This window comes from Molossus molossus, unplaced genomic scaffold (genome assembly GCF_014108415.1).
Source record: "Molossus molossus isolate mMolMol1 unplaced genomic scaffold, mMolMol1.p scaffold_m16_p_12, whole genome shotgun sequence".
In the NCBI taxonomy this organism is placed as follows: Eukaryota; Metazoa; Chordata; class Mammalia; order Chiroptera; family Molossidae; genus Molossus; species Molossus molossus.
In genome coordinates this window covers 4,664,258-4,682,071 of record NW_023425347.1, presented here as the reverse complement: position 1 = coordinate 4,682,071, position 17,814 = coordinate 4,664,258, and the positions used below count along the sequence as shown (strand labels likewise).

The 17,814-nt window shown below is 38.5% G+C and overlaps 2 protein-coding genes across 16 annotated transcripts in view; both read left to right on the top strand.

Moving 5' to 3' along the window:
- The window catches only part of EXOC2 (exocyst complex component 2), a 206,102-nt gene that overhangs the window by 20,189 nt on the left and 168,099 nt on the right, over positions 1-17,814 (top strand). For 3 of the 15 annotated variants that reach the window (XM_036257402.1, XM_036257408.1, XM_036257410.1), the window contains exon 1: positions 12,918-13,038. The exons of 2 other annotated variants lie outside the window; for them this stretch is intronic. The gene's annotated coding sequence lies outside the window, so the exon portion shown is untranslated. Of the gene's footprint in view, positions 1-8,430; positions 8,454-12,917; positions 13,039-17,814 lie in introns of those variants that run through there. 10 more of the 15 variants (XM_036257418.1, XM_036257417.1, XM_036257419.1 and 7 more) reach the window with 7 other exon arrangements.
- HUS1B (HUS1 checkpoint clamp component B) lies at positions 6,296-7,405 on the top strand. The gene is given in 5 exon segments (XM_036257421.1): positions 6,296-6,640; positions 6,642-6,721; positions 6,724-6,875; positions 6,877-6,955; positions 6,958-7,405. Coding segments are annotated over 5 exon segments (792 nt in total). The 5' UTR covers positions 6,296-6,599; the 3' UTR covers positions 7,398-7,405.

The window sequence follows — 17,814 nt, the reverse complement described above, 5'->3', positions numbered from 1 at the left end:
CCTCTTAGAACTGCTTTGTCTTTCCCACAGATTTTGGGTTGTATTGTTTTTATTTTCATTTGTCTTAAGGTATCATTTGATTTCTTCCTTGATCTCATTCTTAACCCATTAATTGTTTAGTAGCATGTTGTTTAGCTTAGTTGTGGTTGTGTTTTTCAGTTTGTTTGTTTTTTTTTGTAAATGATTTCTAGTCATATCATTCTGATTGGAAATGATGCTTGATATGATAGCAATCTACTTAAATTTGTTGAGACTTTGTTTTGTGTCCTAACATGTGGTCTGTCCTGGAAAATGTTCCATGTGCACTTGAAAAGAATGTATTCTGCTGCTTTGGGGTGAAATGCTCTAAAAATATCTATTGAATCCATCTCGTCTAATGTGTTATTCAAGGCAACGATGTCTTTGTTGCTTTTCTGTCTGAATAATCTATCCATTGATGTCAATGGAGTGTTAAAGTCTCCTATACTATTAATGCAATACTGTTAGTCTCTCCCTGTATGTTATTATTTGTTATATATATTTTGGTGCTCCTTCACTGGGTATGTAAATGTTGACTAGAGTTATAGCCTCTTGTGAGATCCTTTTATCATTGTGAAATGCTCTTCTATTTCTCTTGGTACAGCCTTGTTTCAAAGTCTATTTTGTCTGATAAAAGTATTGCTACCCAGCTTTTGTTTGTTTCCATTTGCATGAGATATTTTTTTCTATCCCTTTCCTTTCAGTCTGTGTGTGTCTTTTGATCTGAAATGGCTCTCTTGTAGGCAGCATATGTGCCGGGCCTTGTTTGTTTTCTTTATTCATTTAGCCCCTGTATGATTGGAGCATTTAGTCCATTTACATTTAAAGTAATTATTGATAGGTATGTAGTAATTGCCATTTTATTGTTTTTATAGTTGTTCTGTGTTCCTTTCTTCCTCTCTTCCTCTCTTGTGTTATGTTTGGATTTCCTTTTCTTTATTTCTTTTATATCTGTTGTAGATTTTTGGTTTGTGGTTACCATGTGCTGCATATATACTAAGTTATGTTTATAATAGTCTTTTTTAAGTTGATGGTTGCTGAAATTCTAACACATTCTAAAATTAGTGTAATTTTTACTCTCCCCTGCTTGTATGTTTTTGTTATTATTTCTTCTTTTGTGTGTTTGTATTTGTATGTATTCCTTCATTACTGTTATAATTACACATGATCTTCCTACTTTTGCCTCTTAACCTTTGTACTAGCTTTATAGTTGGCAGATCCACTATTAAGTGTTTGCCTTGTTAGTGAGAAATTTTTTTTTCTATATTTTTGTATTCACATTTTCAATTACTTTATTCTTACTGAAGTCTCTTTAACATTTCTTGTAATACTGGTTTAGTTATGATGAACTCCTTTATCCTTTTCTTGTATGGGAAGCATTTTATTTTATTTTTTTTATTTTTATGTTTTTTTATCCTCACCTGAGGACGTTTTTCCATTTTTTGTACAGATAGAGTGGGAGGGAAAGAGAGGAAAAGAGAGAGAGAGGGAAACATCGATGTGAAAGGGACACATCGAGTGGCTGCCACCCGCACGACCAACCAGGGCCGGGGACAAACTGCAACCAAGGTACATGCCCTTAGCGGGAACTGAACCTGGGTCTCTCCGGACTGCAGGCGGATGCTCTAACCGCTGAGCCAAACCGGCCAGGGCATGGGAAGCATTTTATCCTCCCTTCATTTTTTTTAAATCCTCACCCCAGGACATTTTTTTTTTTTTTGCATTTATCTTCATATAGAGCAGGAGGGAGAGAGGGAAGAAGAGAGAGAGAGACACATTGACTGGTTGCCACCCACACAACCCCAACCGGGACAGGGACAAACTGCAACCGAGGTATGTGCCCTTAGCGGGAACTGAACCTGGATCTGTCTGGTCTGCAGGCCGATGCTCTAACCGCTGAGCCAAACTGGCCAGGGCTTCCCTTCAGTTCTTAATGATAGCCTTGCTGGGTAGAGTAATCCTGGTTGTAAGTCTTTTTATGACTCTGCTTTTTGGACTTGTACATCTATTTCCTTCTCCGGGTTAGGGAAGTTTTCTGTCATTATTGTTAAATATAGGTTTACAATCCCTTTATCTTCTCCTTCTGGTACTTCTATGATGTGAATGTTGGTGTGCTTTATGTTCTTCTAGAAGTCCCTTAATCTATCCTCATTTTTTAAAATTTCTTTTTTGTTGTTGCCATTTTGGTTGTTTTTTGCTACCTTGGATCCTCCGCTTCATCTAATCTACTGTTGATTCCCTCTAATATGTTCTTCATTTTAGTTAATGTATTCTTCATTTCTGACTTTTTCTTTCTTATGTTTTCTGTCTCCTTTTTAATGTTCTATCTCTTTGTTGACGTTCTCAGTGAGTTCATCTCTTCTTCACCAAAATTTATTGAGCTTCCTTTTAACCAGGGTTTTTACTCAGTATCTGGTAGGTTGCTTGTCTCCATTTCATGTAGTTGTTTGGAGTTTTGCCTTATTCTTTCATCTGGGGCATGTTTCTTTGTCTCCTCATTTGGGATGACTCCCAGTGTTTGTTTCTACATATTAGGTAGATCAGCTACATTTCCCAGTCTTGGCAGAGTGCCCTTATGTGGTAGGTTTCCTATGGGGCCCCATGGTGCAGTCTCTCTGGTCTCCTGAGCTAAGTGCTCCAGAGTTGTCCCTTGTGCGGGTTGTGTATGCCTTCTTGTTATAGTTGAGCCTTGATTGCTGTTGGCACATTAGTAGTTAGGGTTGACCCTCAGGCTGACTGGCTGAATGCTGGTTGTTACTAGTAGGCGATCTGTGTACGTGTGGGCTGCCCCCCACATAGTGGGAGTCGATTTAGCGTGGCTCTTGTGCCAGCTGAGTCTTCCCTTTGGGTGTGTTGTTGTGGGGCTGTTTGGATATTGCTCTGACATGGTCTGAAGCTGGCCTCTGGGTATGTTGACAGTCGCTGTTTGTGCCTAGTTAGGGACTGCCTTGTAGGAAGTAAAAAGTGATTTGCAGTTGGTTGCCACTTGTACTGACCTTGGATGTGCTTGGGAGAGGCTGTGCTGCGAATTGAGGGTGCCCACCTCTAATGCCAAGGTTGGGACATTTTGGTGGGTACAACAGTGTGATCCGAGTTTAGTCGCCACTTGTGCTGGGCTTGGGCCCACTTAGTTTAAGCTGCTGCTTATGTGTGGCTTGGGAACACCTGATGGGAGTAATAATGCAAGTTGGGACCAATTGCTGAATGTGCTGGGTTTGGGGCTGCTTATCAAGATGTGCAGGGCATGGTGAGTTTAGTTGCTGCTTGTTTATGGTTTGTGGGCCTTTGAGAGATTTTAGGGAAGTCCACAGCCAGAACTTAGATAGACTGCTTGTGTGGAAGAGCCTCGGCAAGAAGTTCAGCCATGCATGCAAGTTGGGTGGAACAGGGTTTGGGAATCATCAGGATGGGGCAAATGGTGTTATCCAGGTTAAGGGTGAGCTCTGATTTGGTGCCCACCTGCATCAGGCTGTCTGGGCGAAAAGAGAGTTCAACAGAGGAACAGTGGCACCTGTTAGCACTTCTGTCCAGGAGAGAGCAACCTTGACCCCTGTCCCTCCAGCTGTAGCCCTGAAGTTACTCAGTTTAGTTCCTCCCTGTATGTCCTTGGTGCTTTTTTTTTTTTTTTTTTTTTTATCCTCACCTGAGGATATTTTTCCATTTTTTGTACAGATAGAGAGGGAGGGAGAGAGAGGAAGGGAGAGAGAGAGAGAAACATCGACGTGAAGGGACACATCGAGTGGCTGCCACCTGCACGACCAACCAGGGCCGGGGATAAACTGCAACCGAAGCACGTGCCCTTAGCGGGAACCGAACCCGGGTCTCTCCGGACCACAGGCCGACGCTCTAACCGCTGAGCCAAACCGGCCAGGGCTCCTTGGTGCTTTTTATGCTGCTTCTCCTGCACTTGAGCCAAGAGTGAGTGAGTTTGTGAACAAGCAAGTGTATGTACGAGCCCCTCAAGAGGAATTCCTGAGTCTCCAGAGCCTTCGTCTCACTCAGATGCAGTCCCCTCTGTTTTTCCAGCCAGGTGTTACTAGGAACTCCTCCTCCCAGCACTGATTCCCCAAGTTGGGGAGCTCCATGTAGGGCTGGGACCCCTCCTCGCTCCTCAGAGGTACCTTTGCAGCTGAGATAGCCCTCTCTATTCTTTTTTTTGTTCCCAATCCTCGAGGACATTTTTCTATTTATCTTCAGGTTGAGTGGGAGGGAGGAAGAGAGAAACATCGACATGAGACTGGTTGCTTCTTGCATGACCCAGACCAGGGCCAGGGCCAAACCACAATCAAGGTACGAACCCTTGGGAATGGAACCTGCGACTCATTAGTCCACGGGCAGATGTTCTAACCACTGAGCTAGACTGGCCAGGGCATCCCTCTCTATTCTTAATTGCCACACTTTTGGTGTGGTACCTGCTTGTTTCATATCTCTGCCTCTCCTAGCAGTCTCTACATGGCTTTTTTTTTTTTTTTTTAATATGTCTTTAGTTATATTCCATTCAGTAGTCTTCTGGTGGTTCTCAATGATGGTTGTTTTATAATTTAGTTGTAATTTTGAAATGGTTGTGAGAGGAGGTGAGCACAGTGTTTACCTACTCTGCCGTCGTGACTGGAAGTCTCCCAAGTTGTAAATATTTTAAATGTCCTTAAATCATCAGTAAATTCAATGTAGTTAAAACATTTGTTCATTTAACAAATATGTGTTGAACATCAGTTATATGCCAGGTACTGTTCTAAATGCTAGGTATACAACAGTGTATATAACAGAAAATAACAGAAAAACTCTCCTCTCCTGGAACTTACTACTTAGTTGAAGTGGACAAAGAAATGCAAGTATAGTATGGTTAGGGTGGTGATAATTCCCATAAGAATTCTGGTATAATTAATTTTGGAACCAGAAAAATATTTTTTTTCTTTTTTTTTTTTTTATCCTCACCCAGGGACATTTTTCCATTTTTTGTTCAGATAGAGTGGGAGGGAGAGAGAGAGAGAAACATCGACGTAAAAGGGACACATCGAGTGGCTGCCTCCTGCATGACCCAACCAGGGCCAGGGACAAACTGCAACCGCAGTAAATGCCCTTAGCGGGAACCGAACTCGGGTCTCTCTGGACTGCAGGCCGACGCTCTAACCGCTGAGCCAAACTGGCTAGGGCGGAACCTGAAAAATATTTTAAAGTTCATCTGTACTAAGGAACCTTACTGAAGATTGATTGTCCTATGAGATAATTTAATGATAAAATGGGAATTAAATCATTATGTTATGGATCAGTGGGACAAAACATAGATTGTCCAGAAATGGATACAAAATGAGAATTTTTGTCAATGATTAAAGTGGCTATTCAGATCAGTAAACAGCGGATTGGTTAGTGAAATGGTACTGTGATCAACTAGCTAGTCAATACTCAAAAATAACTTTCAGATCAGTTTAATAATTGAGTAGATAAAACACATGGCATTAAAGTGACTTTGAAAGGTGATTTCCAAAGTCATGAAAGCATGACTGTAGAACTAGAGAAGAAAAGGTCAATATTTTTGACATCAAAAGACTGAAAATTTCCTAAGGGCAAAGAGAACCATAAACAATGTGAAAAGACAAATGGTAAAATGGGGAAGATATTAATAGTGTCTATAATGGACAGAGAGTTAATGTTCTCTGGTAAAAGATCTTAAAATCAAGGGAAAAGACTTGATAAAAATGCAAAAGTAGTGAAAATGGAATTCATACACAATGCAAATTGAAACCATTTATTTCCTTTTGCCTGTCAGATTGCTTTACACATTAAACATGTTTAATACCCATTGTTGCTTGTGAGACTATGTGTTGATAAAGATTTTCTGTAGGCTAGTTTGGTAATACATGTTAGGACCTTAAATGTGCATCCTTTGACCAGCAATTTCTCTTTGAATGTAATGCAAGGTAATAACTGGGTAAATGTGCAAAAATATTTTCTATAAAAATATTCATTTTCATGTTCATAATAGTGAAAATTTGGAAATCACCTAATGTCATTGATTATACATCCATGCAATGGAACACTAAACAGCCTGAAAATGATGTAGATTTGTATTTACCAACGTAGAAAAATTCCCATCATATAGCTTATATGTGAAAATCAGGTTGCAGAATGTTTACTTAGCATGTGACAATTTTATAAAGCAAATATAACTGTATCTATATCTCCTGATTGATGAAGACAGTGTTATATACACCAATGAGGTGAAAAGTGGTTATCTGAGTGATGATTTTATTTTTTCCCATACAGTTTAAACTAGAAGTTTATACAGTTTAAACTAGAAGTTTATATGATATAATGCCTATTGTTTTATCATCAGAGTGGAAACAGCAAAGTTCTTTTTAGGCAAGGAGGTAGAGGGAAGTTGACGATAGGAATAGAGGCATTGTTTTTAGAGGCCCCAGATCTGCAGTCCTCTCTAGCCTTTGTCAGGGGGCTTGCAGACAGGCAGAACCTGAGTGTTGCCTCTACTGGGTGTGATGTGGAGGGGTGATACCTGAGACCTGAAGGGCTGTGGCACGCGATGTCCACTCTGACTGCGCTTTGGCTGCCACCCTCACAGTATCATGAAGTTTTATGCTAATATCGCTGGCAAGGACTTTATAGAACTTTGTCCTCATCATCAGCACCATATCAAAAGTTGCAAATGTCTGTGTGCTTCTTGTGTACCAGGACAAGCTGTGCTTTGGGACACTGATTCCAGAGTCGCGCAGGAGGCCAGGATATGATGCAAAGTGAGGTGGGGAGACTTCTTCCACTGGTTTCTCAAGGAAGGTGTTTCGGAAGAGTTTAAAGAGATTTATCTAGAGCTGGCACCTGGGCATTTGTTCAGAGCAGTGAGAAAGAAGCACAGGGGATGCCTCTGCCCTAAAGCTCTAGCCAACCAACAGGCATCGTCCCAGCCTCATGGTGGCTGTGGAGCTGCCCTTGCCCACAGCTGTGATCTGCCTGGGAGGGTGCTTTCTAATGGGGTCCTGGATGATTTCCCAGAGCCCAGAGATCAAGCCTGTGATGTTTTATTTATCTGCCAGCTTGGAAGACTGAAGAGCTCTGTAGAAAAGATGGCAAACATGGGTGATCAAGTGCTGGTTGAAGCAAATCTAAATGGCAAAATGAACTCAAGTATAGAAACTGATATAGTGACTATAAAAAGTTATCTTAGCAATCTTGGAAATCCTCCAGTGCCTGCTCAGGATATACCTCAAAACAGAAACCTGGAGAGCATGGTGCTGCAAGTGTGGGTAGAGAATAGGAAGCTTCTGCAGTTTTTAAGGGACAGCAAATTGGCCTTATGCAATATTTTGAGCAATAAGTCTTCTTCATCTTCCGATGTCATTCTTCAGTATTTCTTTCTTGCCTCATAAAAATTCAACCAGCCTATTTTTTTGTTTGTTTTTAAGTTAATGGTATTTTCAAAACTGAAACAGATCCTTAGTTAATTGGGTTGAGTCTGTACACTCACTGGCATATACAAGGTGTACATTCTGTTGAGCACTTCTTCCTTTGTAAAGCTTTCATTACAGTATCATTGGTGAAAGAGTTGGATAGTTCGTTTTTAAGCTTATTGGCTTTGCCATTTGTTTCATACTTTTTCAGATGCTAACAAAAAACCAGTTTTCTACTTCAGCTCTTTTTTTTTGGAGAAAAGAGGATTATAACAAAAATAAAAATAACTTTGAATTCTGAAATAATTGAACCACTGTTTTTATTATAAAATGCTACTGTGTAGAATGGGAACTTCATCAAATATAAACATTTTCTGAGGAATTTTTCTTAATTTAGAGACCTTAGTATGATATCTGAAAAATATAAGGTTTTTAGCATTTATGTGCATTACATAGTCTTTGCTAGGCTGTGTGTCTTTCACAGTATATATTAGTGAATATTCATAGTTTTAGATTTATCATCTGCATAGTTTGAATTGGTTATTTATTAGGTTCACTAATAATTCACACAAGGATTCAAGGAAAGTCAAGTTTATGTGGACCAAAATGTTTCTTGTGTGTAACTTTTATATGAACCATGTTTCCAATTTTTCCCCATAGTATTGTTACTCCATTTAGAAAATAATTCTTAATGCTTTATTATTTTGAGAAGAGGAAGGAGGGGTTTTAAAGGGCACGTACAGTGATTAAGATTCTCATGGAGAGGGGAGATTTGTAAAAATTTTAGTTTTTTAATGGTTTATGCAATAAGACAAACCATTAACCTTACAGACTATATTTTTGCAGACTCAGTAAATTTGCATGACTACATTTCCGTTAGTAATGAATAGTAATTTCCTACTAGATTTGATGACTAAATACTTATACTTATTATTGTTGTTACTATTGCTGATTTCTGAATTCCACTCATGGTGTTACAGAAAGAATACAGAAATATGAGACGGGGCAAGTCACTTGAACTTCTGGCCGATTAAGGTATCGTTCAGTGTGAATAGATTCAGATGCAGTACTCTGAGGGTTATAACATAAGAAGATTAAAGAGTCGTTTTCAAAAGTATCTTTAAATAATTAATACATAACCATTTCAGAGTTATAATTTAAGCTTTATGAACAATTTACTTTCTAACTTCTGAGTTATACACAATTGCTTTATAAATATTTCTAATGCTGTTTGTGGAGTATTTAGAAAGCTATTTTTAATGTTTTTAAACGCCCCTGCTCTCATCAGCAGTTTTGTGGACTTTAAATGCAAGATGAAAAATGCAAAATAAATGTTTTAATACAATGAGAAACTAAGATCTGCAGATTTTTTTTTTCTGTGCCTTAACACAGAAATGACTTACCGTGCTTTGTTTTTAGTAACCTTCCAAAATTTTCTTCGGTTTATTAATTAAATGAGAATTTCCAAACTACAGTAGAAGTCTATCTTTTTACCTGTTTTATCCCCTCTCTTTCCCTCAGATTCTCTCTCTCCTCTCTCTTTTTCTGTTGGCTTGTTTTGAGAAACAAATAATTGCATTTTAATGTATGGTGAATTAGTTGTTGGTGGAAAACAGGCTCTTTCACAGTATCATGAGAAAAGCATTTCAAGGATCCACCCGTGGGAGATTGTGGTGTGGCATAGTTTATTTGTGGTGCAGACTCAAAGGAGTTCCCCTCCTGGCTTCACAGTGTCCTATCTCCATCCCTTTTGCCATGGAAAAATTCCAACCATCAGCAAGGCCAAAACCAAAGAATTTATATGCATACATGCATAATCAATATACACAGACAATAGTATGGTGAAGGCCAGGGGAGGGGTGGGAGCGGGGAGAAATTGGTTAATGGAGGGAAAAAAAGGGGGACATGTGTAATACTTTCAACAGTAAAGATATATTAAAAAAAAAAAAAAAAAAAAGCCAGTGTCCAGAGTTCCTGTTTCATATTCCTTTGGAGCTCACGCAGTCTGCGACGCCCTGGTAGCTTCGAGACCCAACTGGTCTCTTCTTGTTCCACGTATTTATGCATTCATTGGTTGATTCTTCTATGTGCCCTGACCAGGGATCGCACCCGAAACCTTGGTGTATTGGGAGCTATTCTAACCAGCTGAGCTATCCTGTCAGGGTCTATACTGGTTTACTTTTAGTAATTCATTAACAAACAGACCAGGGTCTTTGCAGTGTAACTTTTGAAAAGGAGTATACGTGATCCCTCTACTTAATCATTAGGGATATGTTGCTATTAAAAAAAAATAGTTCATCTAAAACTCTAACATTTAAATATGAGGTCTTAAAAATTTATATTTTCCTAATGTTACAGTAAAAAATGTTTTATAATAATATAAAAAATTTTAAATAAAAACATTCTCTTATCATAGATTAATTTAATTGTGAAAAGCTAGGAAGTGTCAGTTTCTATAGTCTTATATCAGTAATTGAATTTAAAAGAATTAAAAGGGGCCTTAAAAATGATCTCATCTAGCAACCTTTTTATAGGTGAGAAACAGTTTCAGATAGTATAAAAGTAGCCAAGAGTTTTCGATTGTCAATACCAGAATCCAGTTTAGAACGAGGTTTCCCAACTATTCCTAGATGTTAAGTCTATCAAGGCCTAATTCAGAGACTTGCAGCTTTGGATGTACTTTTGTTTATTAAAATAAATCTAGTTTACCATATGGATCTGTTACGTATCTGGAAAGATAAAATTGAAATGAAAAAAGTTCTAAACCTTTTTGAAGGGCATTGTCATATCATCCTTGTGTGAAGATATTCTGTGTTTTCGCACGTACGAAGAAATTTACTTGCCACGTAATGGCAATTCTATGGAAAATCAAGACCACACATTAAAACAAGAATCAAGGCATCAAGTTTAGAAATTATTTTAGCTTCATTTATTTCATTTAGAGAAAATAAATCATTGATGAAATGTATTAAATTGCCTTCTTATATCTAGAAATGTGTTGCAGTTTAGTTTTTATTGTTCCACTAAATATATTTGCTAAAAGCTATTAAAAAAGATTGCTTAAAAGTATATGTTTATTTATAACTATAAGAATCATTCAGTGAATAAACATAAACACATTAGTAACAATCAATATCAAATGGAATCAGACAAATGTCTATTGGCTGGTTAACCTGTAAGGGTCCTCCTGTAAGGGTCCTCCTAGTTCTGTTTACCTCATTCAGGCCCAGGTAGTCTGGAGACGCATTAATATTATGTTTCCTTTTTTAGCAAACCTGTAACTCTGCTAATGCACAGGATATAAGTGTGTAGTTTGGTTATTAGACTAAGAGCTAGTATGTAATAATTGAAGCTCCTCTACAAAAAATACCGGTGTATATATGTAAAATTTTCAATAGGTAATCCAGTATTGTCAACCTTTATTATTTGCCCATTTGTATCATTTAATTCTTTATTTATTATTAGCATACTTGTGCAAGGATATTGCTTAGTAAAAGTGGCTTATTCTGTATCTGTAATAATTTTTCTTACATGAGTAAGAATAGTTACTTTACCTTTTGTCTCTATCATTCTGCTTTCAAAAGATGAAATTAGCTTTACATACTTACTAAGTACTAAGTGTTCATACCATTGTTTTTCTGGAAACAATGGTTGTAGAATATTTGTTCTTAAAAATGTGGTTCTTTATAAAGTGAACTAGACCATTTTTGAAAGTAATCAGTTGAAGCCACATGCTTATCTATTTTATAGTCTAACACTACAGACAGGGATTAATAGTGTCTAGTTAATTAAATCACCACTCAGTAGTGGTCTGATTTTCCATGCTAATTGATTGAAGCATTTTCTTTTGTCAAGAACTGGTTTGTAGGCATTAATTAGTGAGGCAGGTTAATTATTCTTTCTTTAATATTTGTTTTTCTTGCAGTGTTATGGTATCTTTGTGGCATTATAATTTCTTTTGTGTTGAAATATGTCTTTTTTCTCATGAAAGATTTTATTAATATGTGTTACCTTACTAAATTTTAGGTTCATCAATTTATAATAGTTTTCAAGTACTTTTTCTTTTGGGGGGTTAATCCTCACCTGAGGATATTTTTCCATTTATCTTTAGATAGAGTGTGTGGGAGGGAGGGAGGGAGAGAGAAACACCAACGTGAGAGAGACATATCAACTGACTGCCTCCCGCACGACCCCAACCAGGTTCGGGGACCAAACTACAATTGAGGTATGTGCCCTTGGCCGGAATTGAACCCATGATTCTGGTCCGCAGGCCAACACTCAAATGCTGATCCAAACCAGCCAGGGCTCAAGTACATTTTCAAAACAAGCCTTCCAAACTCTTGCCCCTGTTTAGAAACATGTTTAAAGAGATAACAATAGCACATTGCATTAAAAGAATACTTATTTCTGATACTTGTATAATTTTATGTATCAACTATAAAATTACCTAGTGTGGCTGTTTTTTAAATATGTTTATTCATTTCTTATTGTGCATTTTGCTAATGTTAAATGTGAAAATATTTATCTTTTGACTTTGACTAACAATGGGTCTTAAGTGTTGATTACCAGGAGGATAATAATTTCATGTCGTTTTGCTTTACTTTAAAATAATACCAAAGCATTATTTTTGATAATTTGTATTTCAAACTTACAGAAAACTTTTAAGAATAGTAAATGTAACTTATTCCTGTAAACGTTTTTTTATGGTAAATAGCAAGTGTAAATCCTTTTATCAGACACAGCAACTGTTTAATTTTTGTACTTTTTTTTTTTTTTTTATCCTCACCCGAGGACATTTTTCCATCTTTTGTTCAGATAGAGTGGAGGGAGAGAGAGGGAGAGAGAGAGAAACATTGACACGAAAGGGATACATCGAGTGGCTGCCTCCCGCATGACCCAGCCAGGGCCGGGGACAAACTGCAACCAAGGTACGTGCCCTTAGCGGGAGCCGAAACCAGGCCTCTTCGGACTGTAGGCCGATGCTCTAACCACTGAGCCAAACCGGCCAAGGCAGAAAGTACTTATTGTTAAAATTATACAGTAAAATTCACTTCTTGGGCAGGGGTGGTACACTCATTTTTTATGAAGGCACCACCACAATCAGGATATAGAAATATCCCATCACTCCAAAAAAGCTTCCTTTATAATTATACCAACCTCTTACCTCTCACCTCTGGCAACTGTTTATCTCTTCTTCATTCCTATAGTTTGTTTTTCCTAAAAATGTCAGATAAATGGAGTCATATATGCCTTTCACCCAATTAAAAACCTCCTGGAATGTTTGTTTTTTTATTTTTCAGAAATTTTTCCCCATATAACTGAATTGAGCAGTAATACTTTTCAGATGATCATATAGTCACCATAAGTTTCCTAGTTTTAAGGAAGTTGGTAGAGTATTGTGGAGGTTTTTTCCCAGGAATGAAAAGTGAGATACATTGCCGGATCCTGGTAGACAGGTCTCAGTTTTAACAGGATCTTGGTTCTGTTTCTCCAGTATGTGTATGCAAGTTCTTTGAATGATGGAGGAGGTACGGACGGCAGACATACTGCGAAAAAGGAGATCTCGCATCTTCCCTGCTGAATTGTGTAACTGAAATCTGTGGTGTTTTTATTTTATGTTGTAAGTCACACGTCTTCTTGGAGAATGAAGAAAAAAATGTTTCTTCAAAACTGTAATATTTTGCAGTTTTCCTGTGGTTTTTCTTTAGCAGTGTACTTAATAATATTTTCAGTTCCTCCTGCAACAGGTTTTGATTTGAGTTCTTCAATTACTTTCTCCAGTTCTGTATATCTTGATTTAGCTTCTGTGTTAGTATCATCTTCTTGGCAAACCTGATAAGCTCTTCCTGGGGGCATTGTTTCAGCCTTCCACTTTTCAAGGAGCCTGCTAGTCAACTGTTCTCTCCCCCTTAGATTTCCCAGTTTGAGAAGTGGCTGGTGAAGCCACCCCATCTCGGACAGGATCCTTCTTGGCTGCCTACCCACGGTGGCCTCATGGTTCATAGCCCAGAAGCCCAGAGGCCACTGCAGCCATGCAGCCCCGCAGCCAGCCCCACTGCCTCCACACTCCCACTGCAGCCATGCAGCCATGCAGCCCCACAGCCAGCCCCACCGCCTCCACACTCCCACTGCTGCTGCCCCACAGCCAGCCCCACTGCCTCCACACTCCCACTGCAGCCATGCAGCCCCGCAGCCAGCCCCACCGCCTCCACACTCCCACTGCAGCCATGCAGCCCCGCAGCCAGCCCCACCGCCTCCACACTCCCACTGCAGCCATGCAGCCCCGCAGCCAGCCCCACCGCCTCCACACTCCCACTGCAGCCATGCAGCCCCGCAGCCAGCCCCACCGCCTCCACACTCCCACTGCAGCCATGCAGCCCCGCAGCCAGCCCCACCGCCTCCACACTCCCACTGCTGCAGCCCCGCAGCCAGCCCCACCGCCTCCACACTCCCACTGCTGCAGCCCCGCAGCCAGCCCCACCGCCTCCACACTCCCACTGCAGCCATGCAGCCCCGCAGCCAGCCCCACCGCCTCCACACTCCCACTGCAGCCATGCAGCCCCGCAGCCAGCCCCACTGCCTCCACACTCCCACTGCAGCCATGCAGCCCCGCAGCCAGCCCCACCGCCTCCATACTCCCACTGCCGCTGCCCCATTTGTTTTTATCATTCTGTCAGTCTATCTGCATAGATTTGTTTGACCCACTTGAAAATATGGTGGAAGCATAATCTTTTTGTTCCTAAATACTTCTGTATGTAGTTAAGAGCAAAGACATTCTCTTATATTACCATAGTACACTTATCAAAGTAAGGAAATTTAACATGAATACCAATTTTTCCAGTTATGAATTTTATAGAAAAATTTTTTTTCTTGTTCCAAAATCTATCCAGGATCACACATTACATTTAGTTTTAATATCTCTTTAGTGATCTTTAATATAGAACAGTTCTGATTTTCTTGACCTTGATATTTTCATATAGTACAGGCCAGTTATTCTGTAGAATGTCTATCAATGTAAGTTTTTTTTATAATCCTTTTGATTAGATTTGAGTTAGGCTTTTTTGTCAGGAACATCACAGAAGTAATATTAGATCCTTAGCAATGTATTATGTCAGGAAGGACATGGTGTCTGTCTCAACATTGGTGATTTTAATTTCTGATTTCATCTTGACTTCCTTATTAGTTAACATACTATGTAGTAAGGGAGCTTTCTTTCCTTTATATTTGTTCATTGATTTGTGTTATTAGGTAGGAGCTGATATTATTTTCTACATAGATTTCAATCCATTGCTATAATTAATTTTAATGCTCAAATTGTCTCAGATTTGGGAAATGGGAGCTTCGTTGTGACTCCTGTTCCCTTTTGACATGTCCTCATCATTATTTGAGTAATTCCCTACTGACACAACACACTGTTTCTCCTTTATCTTATATCTCTGCCTTAGCCCTGAAATCAGCCATTTCTCTAAGGACTCTGGTACCTTTTATTGGGAATGCTATGTACAAGCTAGGTATGCTCATTGCTACTTTTGTATTATTGCCTGTAGCCTCTCTCAGGGTACAGAACAAGGAAACACACACGCACACATACAATCTACAAATATATACATCTGTTTGCCTACTTTGCATCTATCAATCATATATATGTATTATATATGCATATTAAAAACTGTGAGTTCATACATCTTTTGTGAAGTCTCTTTTGTTCATTTAAAAAAATTGAGTATTCTCTATTATTAAGTTAAAAGGTCTTTATATGTTCCTTATATAAAGTCCTTTGTCAGATGTATCCATTGAGAATAATTTCTGCCAGTCTGGTTGTGTATTTATTTTCTTTTGATGAGGTTTTAATTCTGATGAAGTCTAAATATAGGAGGGTTTTTAATATATAGTTATTATTGGTCATGTTGAAAAAAACTTTACCTATATGTAGGTAATGGAGATATTCTCTTATTTTATCTTCTTTATAGATTATAATTTTATAGTTTTTATGCTTAGGTCTATGATCTGTCTTAAATTAATTTTTATAAGTGAGTGAGATGTGGTTCAAGTTGTTTTATACCCCTTGTGGCGACTTAGTTGTTTCAACACCATTTGATGAAAATATTTTTCTTTCCCTTTAATTGTTTTTCTGCCTTTGTCAGAAATCAACTAGTTACATAAATGTGAGTCCATTTCTGAACTCTGTTTTATTCTGCTGATCTAGTAGGTTATCCTTATGCTAGCAACATACTATTTTGGTTATTTTAGATATTTTATAATGTCTTGAAGTCATATACTGTAAGTGTTACAACTTTTCCCCCCCTAAAATTGTTTTAGCTATTCTAGGTTTTTAAAATATGTATAGGAATTTTAGAATCAGCTCTCCAGTTTCTCTACATAAGCTAGCATGAATTTATATATCAATTTGGGGAGAATTAATATTTTATTAACATTGAGTTTTCTGATTTATAGACATGGTTTACATCTCCACTTACTTAGGTCTTCTTTTCTTGTTTTTCCTCTGCTTTTCCTCTGCTATATTTTGAGGTTTTTCAGTGTAGAAGTCTTGCATATTTTTTATTAAATGTATATGGTTTTATAATATCAAATAGAATTTAAAAACTTTTGTTTTCTAATTAATTTTTACTAGACTATAAAAAATAACTTTTTGTTTATTGATCATAATACTTGCTAAATTCATGTATTAGTGCTATTAGTTGCTTAGCAGATACCCTAGGATTTTCTATATAAACAATCATGTCATCTGCAAATAGAAAATATTTATTTCTTCCTCTGTGATCTTTATGCCATTTATTTATTTAGCTTAATTATTGCCCGTTGCACTGACTAGAACCTTTAGAACAGTGTTAAGGAGAAAAGAGAAGATGAGAGAGACATCCTTGCTTTATTACTGGTCTTAGGGGGAAAGCATTGTGTATTTCACCATTAAGTATATTAGGTGTGTTGGATCTCCTTCTTTTATAAGGCTGATAAATATTCCATTGTATATGTCGCAATTTCTTTATTCATTTATCCATTGATGAACATTAAGGTTGTTTCTACATCTTCGCTATTGTGAATAATGCTGCAGTTAACACGGGAGTACAGTCGTCCCTTGCCACTTCACGCTTCGACTTTCGCGGCTTTACTCTATTGTGGTTTTTCCCAATACTATACAGTTGGCCCTCATTTATCATGGTTAATCAGTTTCAGACTCTACTGTGATAAATGAATTTCCGCGAAGTGGGAGTCTTTCTTTACTATACATCCATACATTTCTTTGAGGTAATGATTTCGTGTCCTTTGGGTATACACCCAGAAGTGGGATTGCTAGATCATATAAAATTTCTATTTTTAATTTTATTCCTCATTAAACTCTCTATGTTTTAATTGGTCTCAAAATTTTGTGACAGATTTTGATCAAGTTGTTTCCATTAAAAATACTGATCTTAAACACTACTAACTTAACTGCCACGCACAAAAAAGCGAATAGTTCACAAAACATTTTATAAACAAGTGCAGTGTTATCGTGGTCAATTGAGACAAACAGTTCTGAGACTGTTCTTCTATCAGTGGTTAAGACTGGGGTGGCAGTTGTTAGGGATAATATCCATTTAGAACCTTCTGAGCTTTCTGAGCAGACTTGGTGACTTTGTCAGCTCCAGCTACCTTCTGGTCCACTGTTTTTTATCCTCACCTGAGGACACTTTTCGATAGGGAGAGAGAGAGAGAGAAACATCGACGCAAAAGGGACACATCGAATGGCTGCCACCTGCACGACCCAACCAGGGCCGGGGACAAACTGCAACCAAGGCACATGCCCTTAGTGGACACCGAGCCCGGTCTCTCCAAACTGCAGGCCGACGCCCCAGCCATTGAGCCAAACTGGCCAGGGCCTGGTCCACTGTTTTGATGACACTCATAGCAGCCGTCTGTCTCATGTTGCAAACAGCAAAACAACTAAGAAGAGGATTAGCCAGAGAAGCTTTCAACACACATAGGCTTGCTAGAAACCATATCAGTTATGGCAGCATCACCAGATTTCAAGATTTTCTTTCAACTTCTTTTCACAGTGATGATCAGTCTTCTCGTTCAGCATAGCAGATTTTCAAGCAATTTGCACTGTGTGACAGTATAGCACATATGCACTGATTTGGCCTGGATGGCTTGCTGCTAACGTTGATGGGTCATTTTTGCTGTCTACAGCCATGTTGCCTCAATGGACACCTTTGACTGACGTATTCTTGACATTGAAGCCCACGTTGTCCCTAGGAAGAGCTTCACTCAAAGCTTCAGTTGTAATGTTGACAGCAACAAAGGTGACCACCAACCAGGATTTGACAAAAACAATCTAAGTGCTTGTCAGTTGGATGAGTTGGTTACAGGATGTAGTCCAGAGCTTCAAGGACTGTGG